This window comes from Myxocyprinus asiaticus, chromosome 20 (assembly GCF_019703515.2).
Source record: "Myxocyprinus asiaticus isolate MX2 ecotype Aquarium Trade chromosome 20, UBuf_Myxa_2, whole genome shotgun sequence".
In the NCBI taxonomy this organism is placed as follows: domain Eukaryota; kingdom Metazoa; phylum Chordata; class Actinopteri; order Cypriniformes; family Catostomidae; genus Myxocyprinus; species Myxocyprinus asiaticus.
Window position 1 is genome coordinate 25756193 of NC_059363.1, and position 20208 is coordinate 25776400.

At 39.1% G+C, this 20208-nt stretch overlaps 1 protein-coding gene across 1 annotated transcript in view; it reads left to right on the top strand.

The window, feature by feature from the left end:
* Positions 1-20208, top strand: part of adam12b (ADAM metallopeptidase domain 12b) — a 184268-nt gene that overhangs the window by 156551 nt on the left and 7509 nt on the right. The window contains exons 14-21 of the mRNA XM_051646093.1: positions 319-514; positions 1188-1296; positions 2718-2916; positions 3509-3586; positions 5943-6051; positions 9403-9541; positions 9885-9993; positions 12064-12324. Of these exons, the coding sequence (XP_051502053.1) occupies positions 319-514; positions 1188-1296; positions 2718-2916; positions 3509-3586; positions 5943-6051; positions 9403-9541; positions 9885-9993; positions 12064-12324 (1200 nt within the window). The remainder of the gene's footprint in view (positions 1-318; positions 515-1187; positions 1297-2717; positions 2917-3508; positions 3587-5942; positions 6052-9402; positions 9542-9884; positions 9994-12063; positions 12325-20208) is intronic.

Consider the following 20208-nt stretch of genomic DNA (forward strand, 5'->3'; position numbering starts at 1 on the left):
GAACGACATGAGATCGAGAAATTAATGATATTATTCTCATTTCCAATTTTCAACTATTCCAAATATTTATTTTTTTTAACTTGGGAGAAACAACTGAAAAAGAATTACCCTACAGATCTGATGTTTCTTAGCCAATAGTCTTTATAACTGATTGAAAGCTAGTCTAAGCATGGCTTTGGGGTTATCCCACACTGCTTGCATTGGAGTTGAGTATATCTTTCTCTTTGCTTTATTTTGACAGAAATCAGCCTCAAGTGTCACTGTGCATTTCTCTTATTTGTTGTCTGAGACCTTTTTTGTTCTTGTCTGTGTGTGCAGTTAAAACCAGCAGGGACCCCTTGTAGAGAGGCCAGTAACTCATGTGACTTGCCTGAGTTCTGCACAGGTACCAACCCCCACTGCCCTGCCAATGTGTACTTGCACGATGGGCATGCATGCCACAATATGGATGGTTACTGCTACAATGGCATCTGCCAGACCCACGAGCAGCAATGCATCACCCTATGGGGACCAGGTCAGTTCCACAGTTAGTTTAAAATGTTACTCCTCCACATATTGTTCCGAATTTGAATGCTGATATTGGAACACAAAAAGAGATCTTTTAAGTATCTTCACAGTTCATAGTGACCACTGGCTATAAAATGTACAATTATAAAAGCACCAATTCATTATTTACTGATAATCTTTACCATCCCCTACAGCTCTATAATCAAATACATGCCATAAGGTATAGGTATTCTGCAGAATTATCAATTTTGGGTGATCTATTTCTTTAATCGATGGATGGTAGTGAGGTTCCTGTTTGGTATCTGGGCTTATCTGGTTGAGCAAAAATAGACTGTTTGATAATATACGATATGCTTCATTAATCATAGATTTTTGACACTGTAATTCCACATGTAACAACTGTCAAGCCTTCCTTTTCAAGTCTACATACATTCATGCAGTGAGCTCAAGGGGCTCAAGGGGTAAAACAGCTCACATTAATTTCTGTTATTTATTCCATATGTCTGATCATTCTCTTTTCCAAAAGGATTCAAGCCACAGTTTGGCATATGCTATCCTTTCATCTGTTTTCAGTTTATATACAAACTCAAACAAGATGGAGAGATTGTAACAGTGTCATATTTCCATCTCTGACAGTGGGCATATGCTGTCTCACTCTTATTTTCACTCTCCCTGTCTAGGAGCGAAACCTGCCCCGGGGATCTGTTTTGAAAGGGTAAACTCTGCAGGCGATCCCTATGGGAATTGTGGAAAAGACGTCAAAGGCTCCTTTGCTAAATGCGAAGCAAGGTACAGTGAAAGTCGGGCATGTTTTTACACTTCTACTGCATCACTCTCATCTTTTATGTACTGTACTGGCCAGCGACAACAATTACATTCATTTATTAAATTTGCTTATTGTTAATTTCTAACTTTTCTCTGCACTTTTTATTTAAAGGTGAAGTTTGTCATTTGACAATGTTAAAATACTTTCTCCTATCCCAGCGTACAGTAATATACAGAGACAACTAAAAGTAAGCCATTTATAGATTGATTTCCCCAAAAAGTGCAAATCTCTGGTCGAATTGAGCATCCCGACCAGCAACATTGACTCAGTTTGGGTTGGGACTCTGTGTTTGACTGACTGTGAGGGAATGAGGTCACTGGGACAGGAAGGTTCAGGTCTCAGGTGAGCTTTTAATCACAAACTTAGGGATAACACAGTCACAACTGGCACAGTAACTTCTTCAGCTTCACAAACTCTTCTGCATCACAGGCTCATAGTCACAGCCTCTTAATCATCACAAAGTCTTTATCATAACTCTGTAGCATCACGAATTCAGTAGCTTCACCGTGAGACTCTCGTGCCAGACTCTCTCTCTCCTTTCTGTCGGTGGCGTGGCTGTTTATATGCCGCTCTCCCCAAGCTCACTGGAATTAGAGACAGGTGTTAGACATAATTTAGCTGAGGTGTAAGTGTTACCTCTTTCTCTCTCTCTGGATGGGCGCTCGACCACGCCCCCACTGCCACACTGACCAATGGAAGATTGGCGAGCATTTGGGAAACCTGTTTGAAAACAGTCATTATTTTATGTTTGGTAAGGCTAGTGGCGCAGAAATTACACACCACTCTTAATATAAGATCAATTTAAGTTTTTTGTTTGTTTTGTCTGTTCTGCTTTTTTGTTTCGTTTTTTTTTTATTTTTTTTTACGTATTTTAATATACAGTGGTAATATGTGGTTTTTGTCATGCCTATGTGAAGGTACACTAAAACATAATAAATTGAAATTGAGAACCAGCAACAGAATATCAGGGCTTTGCATGAGACACATTCTCGAAAAAATAGAATGTTGTATGAAGAAAGTGTGAACTGAAGAACATAATTGGTTAAGGTCATCTTGATTAATTCATGTCACTTGCTTTTTAATTATTATGGGATGCTCCATCAAAAATATTGTAATGAATGTAATTTTATTCATTTCTTTGGAGCCCGTGACATTAATATTCAGTAATAGAGGCAGCCTCATGTTTTTGCGTGTAATCTTGTCACAATTAATTACACTCCTGCTCTTCACACATGAGTGAGAGGGTGTGAAAGGGGAGATTACCTCAAGATAACAAGATCTCCTCTTGTTTTATCACTTTATTCCATTTTATATAGTTTGAAAACATTTAGCACTGTTTTTTCATGCTCTGCCTCACTCATTGTTTTGTGTGTGATTGAAACAGGGATGCTAAGTGTGGAAAAATTCAGTGCCAAGGGGGTGCCAACAGGCCAGTGATTGGGACCAATGCTGTTTCCATAGAGACAAATATACCTCTGCAAGAAGGTGGGCGTATTCTGTGCCGCGGAACACACGTGTACCTGGGTGACGATATGCCCGATCCAGGACTGGTGTTGGCAGGGACTAAGTGTGCTGAGGGCATGGTATGAGAATAATCTACTACACAGCGCAAGTGCTACAGGGATTATTTGTTTGATCATGAAATTATATAGTCAAGGGCAATAACCTTTTTCCTTGCAATTATTACATTTTTAATGTATTTTACTGTATGTTTGATACAGTGGCCCTAAAATGTAATTCGAAACTGTCATTTCATTAATGCTAAAATGTGAAACAAAGTTGTCTGTGCAAAGATGATGCTATACCTTTTTCCAGAACTAACTTTTATTTTTACAAGTACTGTCATTTAACTTTTAAATGGTCCCAAGGTAATTTTAGTAAGTATTGAAATGTTTCACTAAGTTTCACAAACTTTTTGTGTTCATTTTGACAGCATATTTATTGGTTCATCATTTAAAACCTTATAAACTTCTTTTTTTCAAATTGCGCTTTCTTAAAAAAAAATGCTGCTTGGTTTGATGTTTTGTTATGCAATGCAATTACATTCATAAATATAAATTTTTAAGTGTTGCTTAAGTGTCATACTTTCTGGAGCCGTTGTATTCTTTAAAATTCACTGTTCTCTCTTTGTTTCTTTCTCTTTTCTCCCTCCATCTCCCTCTCTCATCATTACAGATCTGTTTGAACAGGCAGTGTCAGAATGTCAGTGTGTTTGGAGTGCATGAGTGCTCTGTGAAGTGTAATGGAAGAGGGGTAAGGTTCCTTGTGCTGTGTCAGTTAAAGTTTGGTCTTTTTCACAAATCGAAGGCATTTCATGTTTTCAATTCTCAGATGTTAGATATTACAGAAGACATTAGCCTCAGATTGGGGCTGTGAATGCTGATGGTAAGTCAGCACATATGATTGCCCTCTATTGAAATTCCCACCCTCTACAGAAGATCCATTTCATTTTAGTATTGCTGTCTGCCAAGAGGACATCATGCGCCCCTAACAGCACTTAGCTAACTAGGCCCTCCTAACTTCTCCTAAACTAGATTAGTGCTCTGACTGAAATAGCAGTTAAAGGCACGGAGGAGAGGAGCATTCCACACTAAATTAGATCACAGTGTAACCCTGTGTCAGTCATACATAATATGCATATTTAATCAATCAAAACCCTGTTCACCTTACCTACCACACTATTGAGCTCCCTGCATGCTGGGTGACTTCTGGCTGCTGCTCTAGTATTTTACAATCCATCTCTGTCACCCCAATAAGGTTATAGCAGTCATATTTAATTCATTTGTGTTCCATTCAAAGTGCCATTCATCATCTTTTGGCTCAAATGCATATGCATTTTTGCCAGAGGAGTGCTGAAATGCGATCGCTAACAGTTGTGGCCAAGAACACCCCCACGCTGTCTTTTGCATTCATACCCTCTCTCAGCCCTGGAGGGCATATGTGTGTAATGTTTTATTTATATTCCTTTTTTACGCTTCCTAAATTGTGAACTTGTGTCAGCTAAAGCATTGATGATGGATGCTTTTTTATGAATTCTTCATTTCTGTCTATAGGCTGTACAATTACCTGATTCGAAAGCTTCTGAGAAATAACTTTTTTTTTTTTTTTTTTTGCCTAGGTTTATTACCTTACTGGAACTTTGCTGCCAGACATATTGATCATTGTTAATTAGGATTTAGGTAGCTCTTTAAGCATCCTGGGATCCTGGACTGCCCGGCAGTTCGTCTTTCTCTAAGCTGTTTTAACAAGCACTGGTGTGATCGAGCAACTTCTGTCTAATAAATATCTGTGTAACATTAAGATGACTCAATTCTCATTCTAGAGTTGGAGTCAAGACCAGATCCTCCCAGACCTAGACCAATACTAGACCTCCTAAGACCCAGATCAATACTAGACCCGCTGAGACCAAGATAAAGACCAATACCAGATCCCTAAAACCCAAACCCAGGCCAATACAAGACCCCCTAAGACCCAGACCCAGCATATACCAGACACTCTAAGAACTACACCATTATCAGACTCCCTAAAAACCAGATCAATACCAGGCCGTCTAAGAACCACACCAATACCAGACCCTCCAAGACCCAGGCCAAGTTCTAAACCTCTTAGACCAGACCAAAACCAGACCCCCTAAGACCCAGACTAATCACAAACCTTCTAAGACCCAGACCAATACCAGACCCCCTAAGACCGAGACTTATACCAAACCTCCAAAAACACAGACCAATACCAGACCCACTAATACCCAGACTCAGACTAACAGCAGACCCATACCAATACTAGACCCCCTTAGGCCTAGACCAATACCAGACCCCCTAAACCCAGACCAATACCAGACACTCCAAGACCAGACTAACCTCTGAACCCCTAAATAAACAGAGACCCCCTGAACCCCTGATCAGTCCCAGACCCCCTATGAAACCAGACCAATACCAGACCCCCTAAACCCAGACCAATACCAGACACTCTAAGACCAGACTAACCTCTGAACCCCTAAGACCCAGACCAATACCAAACCTCCAAAGACCCAGACTAATACCAAACTTCCAAAGACCCAGACCATTACCAAACACCCTATGACCCAGACAAATACTAGAAACCCAGACAAATACTAGTGTGCTGTGAGATAGAGAGTGTGTCTGTTTTTGATGGTTTGATGCTCTCTGTTCAGCATGTTGAAACCATTAGACCGACTTCAAAACCTCACAGCATCCAAGATAGTTGCAGTGACTGAGTGACTGAAAAGTTCAGTCATATTTTATGATGGGAAAGACATAGATGCATTTTTCATTTAGGACAGCAGACATTTAATATTCTGCCTATGATTTTAACATCAGGTGACATAAATCAAGTTATGCAGCGACCCTTGACGTGCCCTGATGGAAAAATTTAACTGAACTTAATTGAAGTTTTGGAAATGGAAAACTGTTGCACTTGAATGCATAAATGAATAGAGCACAAACTCCATTAACTGAATGCATATGAAGAAATTTCATACCAATATCCTAGAGTTCTTAAGTATTGAACTGCAGGATGTTGTGTTTATTATGTCATTTAAAGAATTTGATCAGTTGGTTAAACTTGATGCCCAATTGCTTGATGTTTGCAGGAATGCAACAACAAGAAGAACTGCCACTGTGAAGCTCACTGGGCACCTCCATTCTGTGACAGGGCAGGGTTTGGTGGCAGTGTGGATAGTGGACCAATGAGACTGGCCGGTACAGTGACAGACAGCTGCACTTCTGACTTACCTGCTTACACTTAACAAACACAGCATGCCATAATTACTGTATCATACTTTCATCCATTATTTCTGCAGTGGTTTCATCTTCCTTATCAGTCTAAGGCCAGAAACATACCTACTGCACATTACAGCGTTACTGTGGCAGTAACAAACCTTAGGACTCAAGGGGGCAATAGCGTTACCTTCAAATATCTGTGTGATTAACCAAATGTGTTATTATTAAAATATCTAGATATAAACATGTTGACAGTTTATGTAAGCCATGGTAAGATAGTAAGATCATGGTTACTTGCCAGAATTGATTAGTCACTGTAACAAAGTTCAATGGAAAGGAGGAGGTGAGAACCGGCTTAACAATAAAATAATAGTTTAATGATTAACTTAAACAAAAAGACAAACACAAACACATGTTGTGTGTGCAGAATCACGGCCCGGCCCCGCCCTCCGCCCTGCCACATTCCTCCCTCGTTCTCTCTTCCGGCCCCGAGCTGCCGGCAGGTCATCCCCGCCTTCCTGGATCTGGGAGGGGACAAGGGGAGGGAAACAACAACAATAACAAAAAAAACACGATACTTGTACACTGTAATGGTGATGATACCAAACTAAAACACAATACTAATATTTAAAAAGAGAGTGAAAGGCCAACACGGAGCAGCAGCGGGAGAGAGAGGAAGAGAGAGAGAGAAAAAAATTAATAATTTACATGCCGGTTCTCCAATACGCCGTAGCCTGGTCCTCGGCCACTCCTTCACCCCCTAGTGGACGACAGCCGCACCTCCCCGGGCGGATCGGAGGCAGTCCTCTGGCTGCTGGCGGACGGAACGCCACGTTTTAGCAGCTGGTAGGGGTCTCTTCCGCCCCTGGCAGCAGCCCTGACCGGTAGGAGCCCCTCCCCCCCTCGCGGTTGGCAGCCGTTCCTCCGCTCTCAGGATGGCCGTGGATGGTAGTGGCGAGGACTCTACTATGGCGCATCCCTCCTCCTTCCCGGGTTGCGGCACCAGTGTAACGAAGTTCAGTGGAAAGGAGGAGGCGAGAACCGGCTTAACAATAAAATAATGGTTTAATGATTAAATTAAACAAAAAGACAAACACATGCCGGGCAGCTGTCCATAACTCTCTCCGTCGCCTTTATCCCTCTCTGGCTTGATCAGCCTCATTAGGGGCCAGGTGTGCAGAATCACGGCCCAGCCCGGCCCCGCCCTCCGCCCTGCCACAGTCACATAGTCATAGATTTTTTGCAGTGCAAATTTTGACTGGAAGAATAAAAAACGGTTAATTTTATCTAAGGGTAGTTAGATCTACAGCTCCGCCTGTTCTAAATCAGACACAGAGAAAAAGTAGTGCGACCACACACTTGGTCAAAACTGTGAATCCAGAAATAATACTATCCATAGAATGTCGAGGTGTTGGCACTCCAGAGAAAATGTATTATTAAATTTTTATTCATTGTCATTTTCACATTAATGTGGAAAAACCAACGTTACAAACGTGGCATTGACAGTAAAATAGCACTTACTGTATGATAAGGGGAAAACCATCAAAACACTCTGGAACCTGCAGATTTTGACCTCTGAGACATCAGTATGGTATCCATCAAGGCTGCACGATTGACTGAATTAAGAATTAAATTGCAATTTGTCCTTGCATGGTAGCACATCACTGCAAAATGCTGCCTGCATTTTGTTAACAAAGAGCACTTCTCCTTCAGCTTTTGAGTCAGAGATGTGTGAGAGCGGTTGGGTGGGTGGTGGGGGGGCTCTAGTGACTATAGGCAGCACTTCAGCACAGCAATATAACATACACAACACATTACACTTTAAATAATCTTGCATCACTTTTCCAGACAGCGAAATATGCATTTAATAGGTCTTGATTTCCTTCTGTCACCCTCTGTGCAAAACAAGCTGAATTCCATTATATTAGCTATGCTGATGAAAGTGTTTAGCAAATGTTTTCAATTACAATGGCTCACTCTGCTTGCTCTTTAATGTTATGTTGCTATGGTTACAAACAGCGCATTAAAATCAAACGGTGATTAAAACTGACCGGAACTACCTGTGCATTCAACAGTTTGAACTGCACACAATCCAGCCAATCAGAATAGAGTATTAGAACAGACCATGGTATAAACGACTTTAACTAACTTGAGCTACAAGATAATTTTTTGTTATGTCTCTATGACAGTAGTTGGCCTGAAAGAAAAAAAAAATTACAGTAGAAGAAGACTAATGTTCGCTAAAGCACCCCTTGTGGCAAATCTAACAATGCAGTATGTAATAGGTCTCATAGGAAGCAAAAAAGCTCATGAGATTTCTGTAAAACCTCGGTTGTTTCTCCTAGACACCAATGAGATTAAATGAAGAACAAATTGAGAATTTTGCAGAAGTTTCCTGCTTTCTCAGATGTGTCTCCTGATAAAAAGACCCCATTAGTCTAACATGCTGCTTCTAATGTTTTAAAAGAGATTCCAACTTTGCTCTTTTTGCGAAGATAACAAAATCAGCAATCAAAAGTCATAGATTTCAAGAGAGCTCATTTCTCATCAAATTCTCCCAAGACTAAATGACTAAATAAGCTATGCTATCCACAATATTTGTATTTCTCCAGAGGATTTTTAGGAGAAACATCTGAGACAATGCACTGAAACATAACTGAAAACTCTTTTCAAAGCTCATGAGAACATTAGTTCTTATGAGCTTAGAAAGAGAAAGCTCTGAGCAATCAAATTCTCCTATGGGGTGTTGCTTTCTGAATTGCGTTCTGACACGTTTTGAAGTGTAACGACGGATGAAATCGAACTTGTGTAGCTAGAAACGCTGGTGTTTATGTACTTGTATTTTCCCGGCCTTGTGCATTTAGATTTTCAGAATGTACTGCTTCAGGATGTGCGCTAGGTCTTATTGCTTTCATCTCCTTTGTATCAACTGTACCGCAGGTAGAGCAGTACAGCCTGCAAGTACAATGTTCTTGCAAAACCCATTAAACGATTTTTCTGTGGAAAAGCATGACAGCACTGACAGAAAACATCATTGATTTAATGTTGGAAACCTGAAGCACTGTGCTCAGTTGTCATTCTGCAGGCACTCAGTAACTTTGAAAAAACTTAATCATGCCATCCCTCTTAAAATATCTTAAAATATCTAACCCACACTATCTACAATGCAGGTAGAGACACAGAGGGATGTAAATAAATGCATTCTAAGCCTTTTCTCTTTAACCTCACTCTGACTTCCTTGTGTTCTCCCTTTCTGCCATTCTGTGCTGTGCTGTACAACAGACGTGCAAGTGTGTGTATTAATGTGCATACTGTCCTATGTGACAACAGCTGATAGCAGCGCTGTGGCCGTGGGCACGCTGGTCACCCTCCTTTGCTTGCTGTCGGCGGGGCTGATTTTGTGCCTGAGGAGGAAGGCGCTAGTTCAGATGCTTTGCATCAATAAGAAGAGTGCGATTCAAAAGCTCAGGTATTGTCACTGCTACGGTTTACCTCAAAAAATGTGTTTGAAAATGTTTGACTTCTGGTTTCCATGCACCAGATATCCTCAACTTTTTCTCTATAAACTAGTATGATACTTACAGCAGTTTAGTAAAAGAAACTACAGACTTCAATGTCTTACATAAGATGTGGAAAGAGCTACTGTTTTTTGGACAAATGTGAACAAAATTTCAGGAAACATTTCCTCAAAAAAGTGATCCCAATGTAAACGTCCCTGCAATTTTGAATTTTTTTTTAACAGTATCATTGCTTCACCCAAACACGACTAAGGTAAAGCAAAACTACTAGAAACCTCTTTCATAATTTTACAGATCAGTTGGGCGAAAGAGAGTACCCAACTCCCCGCAGACACAGTCTGTTTTCAGGGTCTCACCTCAGCGCAAGCCCCCCACCTTACCTCTACACTCCAGATGTGATAAGGTAAGTCTGCACTCTTTTCCCATTGTTTTTCTATGTAAACAGAGATGGATGTGTTTGGTCATTGCTGTGTTTTTCAGAAGCCTTTGTCAGGTAAAAATAACTTTTATAAAATAATTAGCATCACATTTCTGCATTTAAACCCTCCAAAAATGTGTCCTGTAAACTTGTTCCATTGTAAGTGCTTCACTGTAACCTCAATTTTTGCTTCTTCTTTTTTTAAAAAAAAGGAGGGGCAAGTCTAAATAATTTTTTGTGTCGACTGAGCTTAATTTATATTGAACCTGTAATTTGACTTTAAGGGCCATTCACACCAGATGTGTTTTTGTGTCTGTCTGTTTTTGTTATTGTTGTTCATTGTTTTTCTGTGTAAACATAGATTGAAATTTTTGATCACTGCGCCATGTCCAGCTGTTTTTCAGCATCTCCAACAGGAGCAACGCGCATTTTAGACACCTGTATTTTAGATGCCTGTATTTTATTTTATTTTTAGTGCAAGAATGTGTTCGGTCTGAACAACCCCTTGGTCTCTCATATACCTCTACTCTCATCATTACACATGCACACAAATGCACATGGTTAATGTCTTTATCTTTGAAAATGTTAAGAACTCTATCAAAAATTGAATAAAGTCCAAATGTGGCCAAATATCAGATTCTATGTTGTGTCACAGGATTTAGAGAGGAAACGGATATTTACACCCTTATTAACGAGCATTTCCAAGATCATTTATAAGATCTGGTTTTCAATTGCTAGTTTGCAAGGACTAGATGAGATGAGCTCACTCACAGAATTACTATGCCTGTCCAAGCCGAGACATCCTCCAGCCTTTCTGTTTAGACAGAGTGATACTAAGGTGCATAATTGATTTATTTTCCAGTATTGTCCCTCAAAGAAAATTTCTGATATTTAGATCTAAATCCTCAGACATTCATTCAAGCGTCTCTGTTTTAATTCAGTGTGATACATTGAGTGGCGTAACAATAGAAGGATTGAGATTGCTCTGTTGGGGAGGGAAGCCTTTATATGCTTAGAGGGGACATCAGGCTTATGTGATTGGAGTTGCACACATGTTCTTGTAAGCTGTACATGTTTGAGTGTGTCTTCATTTGTGTGTGTATGCCATACCAGACAGCTGTAATGTATGAATGCCTTTGTGAAAGAGCATCTGAATCTGTATTGGATTGTGTAGCACTGAATGCAGCAAGAGGCACAAATTAGCAGCTTTTCCACTATCGGGCCAGTGCGAGCCAGTGTATCAACTGGCCAACTGGGGCCAATAGCCTAGGAACTCAAGCCACAAGACCAAACTTGATCTGCATTCCCACTATCGAGCCAAAAGCCTGCATTGTTGCACTAAAACCCACCCTTAATACACCGCCCTGCTGCCAACGTCACACACACCGCCCGTTTCACAGAGAACCTCAAGCTAATGTATCATGTTATATAGAAAATCGAGTTTATATTGTTTGTAAACATTAGCTAGCTAGCAAGATAAGTTAGCATTGACAACTCAATGTCCCAGCACACTGTCCATGATTTCAGATCACAAAAAGTTATTTCTTTGGGCACCGCTTTGTCCATTGTGCATTTTAACGGATTTGTACTGCGCCCACAATTTTTTTTTCTTTTTCCCGAACCTGAACCGTTGAGCACTGTTAAAAATTATTCAGTTAAAATGTTTATTATTTGAGATGTTAATTTGGGAAGCCTTTTTGAGGGGGGATTATGTTTATAGTTGGGTGAACATCTGGTTGTGCATTACAAACATAATTCCTGTGGGTGGAGTTTGCTCCATGTCAACTGATTATGAATAGTTTAGTCATTCTTCTCATGCTAATGTTTAAGAGTTACACTTTGGAAACAGTTGCATATTTTAACAGTCATAGTGCACTATACTTACCCCATAGACTTTCATTGTAAGTGCATTACTGTACAGAAATTTTTCTTACTTTCTAAGTTGTATTTAGCAAGGAATATTCCTTTAAAGTGGTTCATTAGAGCAGCAGAACTTGTACTGAATTCTCCTGTCAAAAATTGTCAATTTGACCAGAGCTGTCTGTCTCTCCACAGTCAACTCATCCTAGTTCAGAGCCTCTCCTCCCACCGCACAACTTCCACAGTTTGTGTTGGTTACCTGAATGCCCTGCTAGGTGCCAGCCAGTCCACATCACTCACCCCATGCCCATCACACTGGGGGATGGCATGACCAAAGGCTTGCAGTCCATGCCTGCTGTCCCTCCTCACAGGACTCTGCTCTCACACACAGACTCACCAGGCAGAGCGGCAGGCTTCCACACACTTCCTCGCCAGCTGCCCTTCATAAAAAACCAAGTAAGTGCTTTTTAACACAGGACTGTAATCAAAATGTCCTTACCAGGTGTTATGTGACAAGTCATTTTATTGTCCACACTGCTGTGTGAAGCGACAAAATCTGCAATGAGATTTTATGGTGGGCAGGGCTACCCAAGCATAGCAGAGCGCAACAGTGCCCATCCACTTTTTCTGTGGCCATGGTTCCAGAAGTTTTCTCCCTATTTATTTTCTACATAGGCATAGTACCGGAAATTATGGATATACACTCACTGAGCACTTTATTAGCAACACTATGGTCCTAATAAAGTGCCCAACGTCGACTTCTGCTGTTGTAGCCCATTCACCTCAAGGTTCGACATGTTGTGCATTCTGAGATGCTATTCTGCTCACTACAATTTTACAGAGTGGTTATCTGAGTTACTGTAGACTTTGTCAGTTCTAATCAGTCTGGCCATACTCCGTTGACCTCTCTCATCAACAAGGCATTTCCATCCGCAGAACTGCCGCTCACTGAATGTTTTTTGTTTTTGGCACCATTCTGAGTAAACTCAAGAGACTGTTGTGCGTGAAAATCCCAGGAGATCAGCAGTTACAGAAATACTCAAACCAGCCCATCTGGCACTAACATTCATGCCATGGTCAATATTCACTGAGTTCACATTTTTTACCCATTCTGATGGTTGATGTGAACATTAACTGAAGCTCCTGATCCATATTTGCATGATTTTATGCACTGCACTGCTGCCACATGATTGGCTGATTAGATAGTCATATGAATAAATAGGTGGACAGGTCTTCCTAATGAAGTGCTCAGTGAGTGTATATTTTTACTTATCTATCTGCCAAAATTTGTTTTATTTTTATCTTTAAAAGATTCCATGTCATAAACAGACTAAGCAAAGAGGGCACCTATTATGACTGTCAATATAGTAAACAAATTGTTCTCATGTTTTTTGCAGTTATAGTAATGCCATTAATCTCAGTGTTTATCTGATGAAATTTGCCTCTAAATACAGCCTTTTCCTAAGTGCATTCAGTTTTAATTTGGCAAATTAACTAATACATAAATAATTATATAAGGGGTGTACCGGCACAATTTTTAATTGAGCCAAGAGAGGTCAGTCACTGACATTTAGATCCTCTAGTGGTCAAATGTCTCTTTGCTGTACAAATTTGCAGGTGAGAGTTCACCATACTTGAACTTTGGTACACAGCAAAAGCAGAGCCTTTGCATATCTCCACTCTCCTGTCTTCGCATGTGTAGGAATGAAAGTGAATGTTGCACAAAGCCAAGTGTGACCATAGTTTAAGAATGTAACTCATACAAGTGCTGGGTTATACAGGATCCATTTCATTGGTCATAAATCCATCAACAGATACGGAAACCTAATGGAGGGAGATAAGAAGCCATTAGCAAGGATGTTACACTTTCCTATGCCATATAAATCACGTCAATTTTCCATATGAAGACAAAACCCACTGAAGATAGAACAAAGAAGGGAGGGAGGAAAATGTTACAGTGGGATAGAAAGAGCGGGTGGACGAGTGAAAGTCATATGTAGAGAATGAGATTGGAGGGGTGCATGAGGGCTGTCCTGTGAGATGGGGTGAAAGATGGCAGTGTGTGAAGGTATATGGTTTAGACGATAAGTGCTGCTCAAGGACATTGGATATGCTATCAGACAGCATGAAGAAGAACATCTGTTGCTCTGAATCTCAGCAGGGCTTTAAGGCAGTGTAGCAAACTAACTATGGCCAGCTACAGTACCATAATAAATACACTATGAAAGTCTTAGCTCAAAGATAGACAACAAAGATAGACATTTCTGTTGCCACAGAAGTGCAACATGGATATTTGTGTGATAACAGTTAATCCAAAATAAAGGTTAATCCATGTGATTGTTGTACTTGATGCTTTGAAAAAAAGGCCCCAGTGGTCTTTCCAGCTTGCTAAGCTGCTTAGCCACACTGTCTCTAAGCAGGGTTCTTGTTATTGTAGAAATAGGCTTGAGATTTTTTAAGAAAGGAATGCCCCACAGGACAGAAAATCACAAATAAGATCTTTTAAATATCTCAGTTGTTTCTCCTAGACACCAATGAGACTAAAGTCTCCTACTTGTCAGAATTTTCTCCTGAGACAAAGACTCAGGAGAAATAATCTCAAGTGTCTCCTCTTGAGTTTTTAAAAGAGATCACACACGGTGCTGCTCAGACGTGCCAAGATACTAAAGTCTGCAATTAAACATGAACTCAAACATTCTATTCTTTCCACGTAACTTTTATTGCTTTATACTCTTACTGTATGTCAACAATTGTCTAATTTGTTTCTACTTATTTCTCCTGAAGAATTTTCTTAAAAAAAACAAAAAAAAAAACTTTCAAGACAAAGTTGATACATAAAACAACTGAATACTCCATTAAGCCATTTAAGCTATGAAAGAGCAACTAAGTTCTGAGCAATATATTTTCCTCTGGGTAAAAAGCCTTTTTCCTGTGTATTTAGTGCCCAACACAAGAACAGGATGCCACAGGTTTTTTGATTTTATTCAAACAGACATTCTGGGGCAGAAATGGCAGTGTCAAAGTAAACAGTAGAATATTCTTGATCCAATTCTTGTGAAGCCCTACAGGGAACTTTTTGAGCTTTGAAACCAATGTCTCGTGGCAAGGGGTATTGGTACCATAAGGGAAAAAATTTCATCATAATGAATATACAGTATGTAATAAATTAATCAAACACAATATCATATGCACACGGATTAAATATTTTAAAGGGGTCATGACATGCCTTTTTTTTTTTATCATTTTAATGTGTTCCTTTAGGTTCATTAATGATATTAGTCATTACCACCCTCATTCTGACCTTCTGTCTGAAATGCTCTGTTTTGGTTCTTCTCCTTTAAGACTTGACAGTAAATGCCCACTGTTATATGATTGGCTCTCCGCTCTTGACAACTTGCCATCTCACTGCTCACCGCTACTGCGCGGGGCTAAGGAGGTGATAAGGGGAAAGTAGGCATTGATGTATTGGTGTGGAGGCGGTCAGATGCAAATGTCTACCACAGTGTGACATCACAATGTGGAGGAAGTAGGAAATGAGTTGTTTTAGCAGCTTGATTTTAACAAATGCTCTTTTTGCAGTGAGGAGGAAGTTTTGAGTTCTGCAGCTTATTGTATGTTTTATAGTACAATGACCTCTTATATGTCAAAAATCAAGTACAATTTGATTCCTCATGTCATGACCCCTACTAGGCTGTTTGGTCATTTTTTACAGATTTAATTTTATTTTTTTTAATAAAAATGGTTTCCTCAATCTGAGTGGTTCAAAACTTGGTGACTTTATTTAGATATGCAATCTGAAAAAAAGAAAGAAAAAAGTGGTATTCATTCGATGAGTCTAAGTGGTCATAAAAAAAATTTGACACCTTGGTTGTTAGCAGTCAAAATTGACAGACCATAGTAAATGAATGGGAAAGACCCTCACACAGAACCATTGTGTATATATATATATATATATATATATATATATATATATATATATATATATATATATATATATATATGTTGAATACAATCTATATATCAGCCACAATGCTGAATGACAGAGGTGGGTAGTAACATGCTACATTTACTTCGTTACATTTACTTGAGTAACTTTTTGGAAACATTTTTACTTTTGAGTATGTTTTATGGTGGGTAATTTTCACTCTTACTCAAGTAAATTTCTGATTACATTTTTTTATTTTTAATTCATTACAATGGGTAGCATTCCTGTTGTTACATTACTGGTTTTAATTTAGTAAATGTTTATAAATGCGTAATTTATTGAGATTTCTGAATGGGACTCTTGCGACAGCAGAACTTCACAGCTGAACGCTGTCACTCGAGTCGCGTTCAACACTACAACAGCAAGCACGCAAAACAAACATTTCTTTACTCAACACAATGCCTTCATTTTACACAAAGACAAGGATATATTACAAGATTAAAATTTAAGCTCCAACTTAAGAAAATACAGTGAGGTAAGTTTTAGAGACTGTGAAAATGTGGGCTTGTCAGTGTCATGGTGATACTCATTCATTTTCAGTGTGAATCTGTAACTATGGGCTCTTATGACCTCAGTTTCTATGTTTACATTTTTATATCAGCGCTGCAACATATCAGTGCCTACTGTATAAATCCTTGTAAACATCCGCGTTAAGTGCAAATCTTTTGCCCTGCCTATCACGATTGTGAGCATTTCTGCACGTACAAGGTTGGTGCGTCCACAGTGTTTGACAGATGCAGACGGCTTTGTCTTATAGAAAACAAGCTTCCAAACACAGATATAAAGTGCAATTTAGTGTACAGAACTAATTATCAAAATTCCTTTGACACTGACAATGCAGAAGCTACATTGAACTAAATTCATGCAGGATGTAAAAAGCTGTGAAAAACGACAGAAGGTATGAGTAAAGCATGATCTTGCTTCAGTGTATAATTAAACATTATATATAATTTGGGACAGTGTGACATTGTTCATGTTTTTCACCATAGTAATTACTAGAGAAATGTTTCCATAATTCTTTTCTAATTGACAGATACGTCCAAATCTGAGAAGCGTTCTTAAAGTGATAGTTCAGCCCTTAATCAATATCATCATTTCCCCGCCCTCTTGTTCTTCCAACCCCGTGAAACTTTCTGTATTCTGTGGAACCCAAAAGATGTTAGACTGAATGTTGGGGACTGACCATCTCAGTCACCATTCCCTTTCAAAATATGGAGGGGGAAAAAAAAAAACATGCAGTGAAAGTAAATGATGATTAAGGTTAGCATTCAGTCTAACATCTCCTTAAAGGAATAATTTCCCCAAAATTGAAAATTCTCGCATCATTCACTCACCCTCATGCCATCCCAGATGTTGTTGTTTTTTCTTCTGCTGAATGCAAATATTTTTAGAAGAATATCTTAGCTCTGTTGGTTCATAGAATGCAAGTGAATGGGTACCAAAACTTTGAAGCTCAGATAGCACAAAAAGGCAGCATTAAAGGAATTCAAATGATACTGGTTCAATCTATGTCTTCAGAAGGGATATGATAAGTGTGAGTGAGAAACAGATCAATATTTAAATACTTTTTTACTAATAAATCTACACTTTCACATTCTTCTTGTGTTTTTGGTGATTCGATTCTTTGTGCATGTCGCCACCTACTGGGCAGGGAGGAGAATTAATAGTAAAAAAAAGGACTTTATATATTATAAAGGTATAGATATTTATCTGTTTCTCACCCACACCTATCATATTGCTTCTGAAAATCTAAGAAAGTCTTATGAATTACTTTTATGCTGCCTTTATGTGCTTTTTGGAGCTTGAAAGTTCTGGTCACCATTCACTTGCAATGTATGGACCAACAGAGCTGAGATATTCTTCTAAAAATCTTAATTTGTTTTCTGCAGAAGAAAGAAAGTCATACACATCTGGGATGGCATGAGGGTGAGAAAATGAGAGCAGTTAAATTTTTTTGTTAAAGGTGCAATATGTAACAATTATTATTTATTTTTTTTGCTAATGTGTGAACGGCTTGTAACGCAACTTAAAAAATTAGCCCTTCCCGGACTTCCTAGGTTGCCTATTAAAGCCTGTAGACTGATTTTCCTGCGAAGGGAGTGGGTTGATTTTGCTGGGAAAATCCATAGGATGTGATGTTTACGCGTGCTCCCGGGAGCCTTGCCTCAGTGCTTCCGCTGTTCAACAGCGACAACAAACTGCAACACTAGGTAACGTTATCTTAGAGATGGAATCCAGCAAACGTCCGGCTCCCAGCACAACACCGACTCCTACACAAACTCAGAGTAAACCAAAAAAAAAAGAAAAAAAAAACCTATCTACTGAATCCCATCTGGCTAAGCGGAAACGTGATCGTGGTGAACATCGGCAGGGCATTTGATTCCTGGAGGGACCTTCGTTCAATTTTGGGGATCAAAACCGACCCTGAATTGGCATTCTTCTTATTGGACAGGCAAGATTACATGACTGCAAACATGTGAAATATAGTGCCATAAGGATTGATCTGTGTAATTTTAGCTAACTTGACGTTGCCTGCACAGAAACTGTCATAAACAATGTTAAACTGTAATTATTCAGCAAGGTAAACTACAATAACACATGAAATGAATGCTAGACATTGTTCAAGATAATGCAAAAAGACCCATACATTAGTGTAACGTAACTTTGTTATACAAAAAATATATACATTCTATTATTATAAAACAGTAGTGCATCGATATATCAAAATGACAGTTGTGATGGAATCACATCAATATTGAAGTGTCTCAACATATTTATAATGTACAGTCTATTTTATAAACAGCTATAGGGTGACCATACGTCCTCTTTTTCCCGGACATGTCCTCTTTTTCGGACCTTAAAAAAGCGTCCGGCCGGGATTTCTAAATTTGCGAAAATGTCCGGGATTCGGCTTTAGTTGCATTATGATGTGCATCTGGTCTAGTACTTCATTGTGTGTGCACGCATATTTTCATTGCTTTAACCCCTCTTTGTAAGTCCTGCCTTCTTGCAAACCAATTGGTCGATTATAATAAGCTTGCAGCAACTATTGGCCAGATTCCTGCCTGTCAATCTCCCTGCGAACGCGCAAAGTGCTGTTGTGTTCGACATCAAACAGTTGCTTGACAGTAGCAGCAAATGACAGCTGAATGGAAACAATGCGTTCAAATCAAATCAAATCAAATCAAATCAAATCAAATCACTTTATTGTCACACAGCCATATACACAAGTGCAATGGTGTGTGAAATTCTTGGGTGCAGTTCCGATCAATATAGCAGTCGTGACAGTGATGAGACATATACCAATTTACAATAACATCAAATTAACACAACACAATTTAAACATCTGTTATACACATAATTACACTCAACAATATACAAATAATAACATACACTGTACAGTATACAATACGTACTATATAGATACACATTATTCAATAAAAATAAAAAATAAAAATATATAAAAAAGTATATATATATATAGAATGTACAGTATTGTACTGTATTGACATTCAGGCTGTCGGTTGATAGTCAGTTGTTAAGAGAGAACATAATATAATATTAATAATATAATTTATGGCAGTCCGGTGTGAGATATAAGAGTAAGAGTAATAAAGTGCAGTGCTAATGTATTTTGATTGTGGGAGATCAAGAGTCCAAAAGTCTGATTGCTTGGGGGAAGAAGCTATCATGGAGTCGGCTGGTGCGGGTCCTGATGCTGCGATACCGCCTGCCTGATGGTAGCAGTGAGAACAGCCCATGGTCAGATGGGCTGACCGGTCGAGATCCAATGGAAGCAGAATGTATGACATGTAAAGCTGGCACTTATGTGTCAGTCGCTAATAAAGGTGCAAGTGATTTAGAAGCACACATTAGCTCTGCGAAACATAAAGGGTCAGCTAAAGGTGAAAGTTCATCAGGAAAATTAACGGACTACTTTTTGCGACCAGGTAAAATTTTTATCACATTGCTTCATTTTCCATGGCCATTTAAAATAATAGTAATAGTAAATGAAGGTACATTCATGGCATCAAGTATTTTATTTTAGTACATGGACATTCAAAAGAATGTTGGAAATTTGTATTTATTTATATATATTTATTTTATGCTAATATAGTGTCTTTTTCACTGTATTAAAGTTTGCATTCATAGTAACACTGTTTTGAACCCTATTATTCCACCCTCTATTCTCTCTTTGTTTTGGCCGATGCTCGCGTCCCTATGGAGTGTGTACACGAGCAACAGGTAGCTGGCTGCAGTTCACTTAACGGCCAGAGGTGTCATTAATAACAAGGGTTTCTGAATCTTACATACTGCACCTTTAACCATCCCTTTAACTTGATGCATGGAAGAAA